The sequence below is a fragment of the Orbicella faveolata genome, unplaced genomic scaffold (assembly GCF_042242905.1).
Source record: "Orbicella faveolata isolate gen_17 unplaced genomic scaffold, um_ofav_v1 contig_34, whole genome shotgun sequence".
Lineage (NCBI taxonomy): Eukaryota > Metazoa > Cnidaria > Anthozoa > Scleractinia > Merulinidae > Orbicella > Orbicella faveolata.
Window position 1 is genome coordinate 1,313,925 of NW_028301563.1, and position 3,487 is coordinate 1,317,411.

Consider the following 3,487-nt stretch of genomic DNA (forward strand, 5'->3'; position numbering starts at 1 on the left):
GCGCCTGAACAATATCCGAACCGTTGTCACCCCGTTCCCACGTTGTTTTCTGCTGAAACTTGTCGCCGAATCGTTTTAGCGACATCCGCCACAGTAAAACTGAAAAACTGAAAAGAACGGCGGCCACAAAATCCCCAAATATCGGGTTGACAACATGTCGCCTCTTTAACTGGGCAAAGCGAGATTACTCATCTAATAACAGATAAAGAAAGCCGTTATGAGCGACTGAACAACATGCACATATAACAAGTAGCACTAGAAATATGGAAAATGACTTCAAAGGTTTATTTATTACAAAAAAGGGACCGACTTAGCGGCCTTCTTCACATGCTAGTGCGGTTTCAAAATCGAGAGCATTTACATTGTGAATAATTGAGTGCCAGTCTGCCAGAAGGCGCATATTATTGCTGGTATTCAACGTAAAAATCCGCTAAATTAAACCCATAAATACCTCCCCTTGGTTCTGTTACTTCTCTTGATGTCACAAAGAATGTTCAAAAAGATTATCAATACTATTTTTATCGACTTACTTAAAGAAACAGCCTTTTATATCGTTATTTCGAGCACATATAAACCTTGTTGAAGGTGGGGAATACATAACATGTCAGAAACTTACATTGCAACTTGCATTTTGTTGGTTTTTTTTTTTGCTTTTTTTCTAAAATCGTATATTTTTCCATGTATATATACTAATATTATATAGTCATGCCTTCTTAAATGATATATTGACACTCTTAAAAAGAACATAGATTAAAAGAATCATAAAGAACTATATATCATGTACAAAAAAACCTGGAAAAGTTATGGACAATTCACCCTAACGAAGGTACGATAAAAACTAACCGCTTGTCATAACCTTAAAAACATACGAAAATAATTCTGACGGAGCGATTTCGCTTCTACTTTAAGCCTCAAAACTACCAAATTATGGACAGAAGCCTTCTTTTTACCTTCTGATTACGAATAAACTAGTTCTAAGAGGCGATTTCATCTAGCAGTCCTGCATTAGTTCAGATCGTGAAAGATCTGTGTTTTAATACCGTGCGACTTACTAGTTGGCGAGGCTAATCTCGATGGCGTACTCAATATTTTATGCCTCTCTTATCGTACCTACACTATTACCTCGATAAAAAATTTTGCTTGCGTCCATTGCTAAAAGTTCTGCTTACAAAATAGAACTCATCCACTTCGTTTACACGAATGCTTCCTTCCCCGTGTCGCCTTGTAGTTTGTACGTGTCTTTATAACCTGCGTCGCTCAAAGCATAGCTGCCTTCATCTCGTTTCCGGAGCCGATACACAAGGAATGCAATGAGAATCACAGCACAAACGGCTCCCACAACCACTGCTGCAATAACTTCGGTGGTCAGAACTCCTAACGCGCTCTTTTCATCAACCCGTGCTTCGGCGTTCGGAGAATCATCTTCGTCCGGTGCATCTGTCTCTGAGATACCACCACCGAACATATCACCATCGCCAACCTCATTTCCATCAGTAGGTTCCTCTGACACTTCGTCTTCTGTCGGTTCCTCTGTGCCTTCTGTGATTTCGTTGTTAATTGTCGTGGTCTGTTCAGTTGTGGCAGTCGCTTTTTCGTTGGTTGGACTAACAACAGAAACATCGACAATACTGTCTTCTGTAGTTGGTTCATCACCGCTGCCGCTACCACTTTCGTCGGACATTATTACAGAACCGTAATCATCTTCGTCGTCGCCTTCGCCAATAGAGCTTTCCACCGATCTTTTCTCAAAATGTTGTGAGACGCGATCGTCACTGTCCTCGTCAATGTCAATTAGGCCATCGAAGTCCGCCATGGTGTGTTCGATTGCGAAGGCAACGCTGACAACAAGAATAGCCAAAAGAAGTGATTTAGGCCTCATTTTCGTTTCAAATATTCTCTGTCCTCTTAAAAATAGTTTCCCCTTTTGATCAACGCGAACGGTAGAAGATGTTTCAGCGAATGAACGCCAAAAACAGCCACAAAACTCTTAGCCCTTGATGATTGCGCTGAATTTCACTGAGGCTTTGCTAACACTGGCCAACTCTGGTACATTCTTCGGGGCATGTCTGTCAATCAAATGACATCACGTCCGGCATGTGCTATTTGTGAGCAGACCAATCATCAGAAAACTTTCGGTCAAAGGAGTCTCTCCGCTCGACCTCCAACAAAACACGCCTTGTTGAAGATAATAACCACAAAGACACAATATATACATTACAATACCGGTATCAGGAAATAAAAGCAGGCTTAAACTTTATTAACAACCCAATCAGCATTTGTAGTTTAATCGGAATATCACAAAACGTTTCGTCATGTCGCTCCGGGAATCTCCCGATGATTACGACATACGCAACGGGAAAAATCGAGTGGAAAATCGGAAGGTGTCAGCACAAATAGTCTGAAACTAATTTTACCGAAGGAGAAAATTACCATTCTCGTAAAAATTAGTGCAATCTATGCATGACTGCACAAAATAAAAATAAAAACAAAGGAAAACAAAAATAAAAATAGCTTCATACCGTAAGAATTTTTTTATTCCCCGCTAAGTTTAATTTAGTCTCTGATCTTGATTATTGTATCCGTTATATCTTTGGTCCTACATTAATCATGTGCTTTCATCAAATGTCGATTCGTCACATTCGATACAGCTGGATGTTCTGACATCACTCGAACAGAACCCTGCTGTGCTCTAAATCACACTGGCCATGATAAATCCGGGAGGGAGGGAAAACTACCTTGTCGCCACTGACATGGTAATGCTTCGTAGTAATAATTACTGTTGCTTTCCTTTCACACTCTTTGGTACACGATAGAATTGTTCCTAATATTAATACACAGAATGGAATTGACTCATGTATTTGAAAGCCCGTACAACCAAGAAGTATACTATGTACTAAGCGTGTGTCTTGTCCGCCATCAGGCCCTAACTCTCCTATTCACTTCCCCTCCGGGTGCTTCGTTGGGATCAGAGAGGAGGCGGAGTCGTTATGGTCTACTGTAATCACAGCATTAAGAGTTAGAAGGGTTTTTAGCTTACTGAGCGTAAATATAGCTACTATTTGTGCGTGTAATCCTTATGAATTTCGTTCTAGAAAGACTATTGGTCACCCGCAGCCAGAAGCAGCGGAAATGAATTCATCACATTATTAGGAGGCATCGCGTGGTTTGCGTGGGGTACACGCGTGGGCGAAAGCGTGCACGATACGTATTGCACGATGACAGTTTGCTGCTGAAGCAGATATCACTTTACAGATAATCAGAATTGAATGAGGAAGGTCTTTCAACTGGGGCTGTGTCTTCCTTGAATATTTTTTCTCTTATGTAAGTATTTTTTTACAGGAAGTAGCTTGCGAGTTTCCCGATAGTTTGGAAAGGATGTAAACATGCGTGATGCTAAATATGGTGTCAAATTATTTTCGCGACATCCATCGTAGTTAGAAAGATGCGAACCGAGGAACTTGCCTCGGTAAGAATATTAAATATGTTT

At 40.6% G+C, this 3,487-nt stretch overlaps 1 protein-coding gene across 1 annotated transcript; it reads right to left on the minus strand.

Moving 5' to 3' along the window:
• Positions 1-262: 262 nt before the first annotated feature.
• Positions 263-2,057, minus strand: LOC110058720 (uncharacterized). The gene has a single exon (XM_020765375.2). It carries the CDS (start codon positions 1,877-1,879, stop codon positions 1,193-1,195), a length of 687 nt encoding a protein of 228 aa, XP_020621034.1. The 5' UTR covers positions 1,880-2,057; the 3' UTR covers positions 263-1,192.
• Between the last annotated feature and the right edge of the window lie 1,430 nt (positions 2,058-3,487).

Coding starts and splice junctions, on each gene's coding strand:
- LOC110058720 (XM_020765375.2), bottom strand. CDS start 1,879: ATGAGGCCTAAATCACTTCTTTTGGCTATTCTTGTTGTCAGCGTTGCC.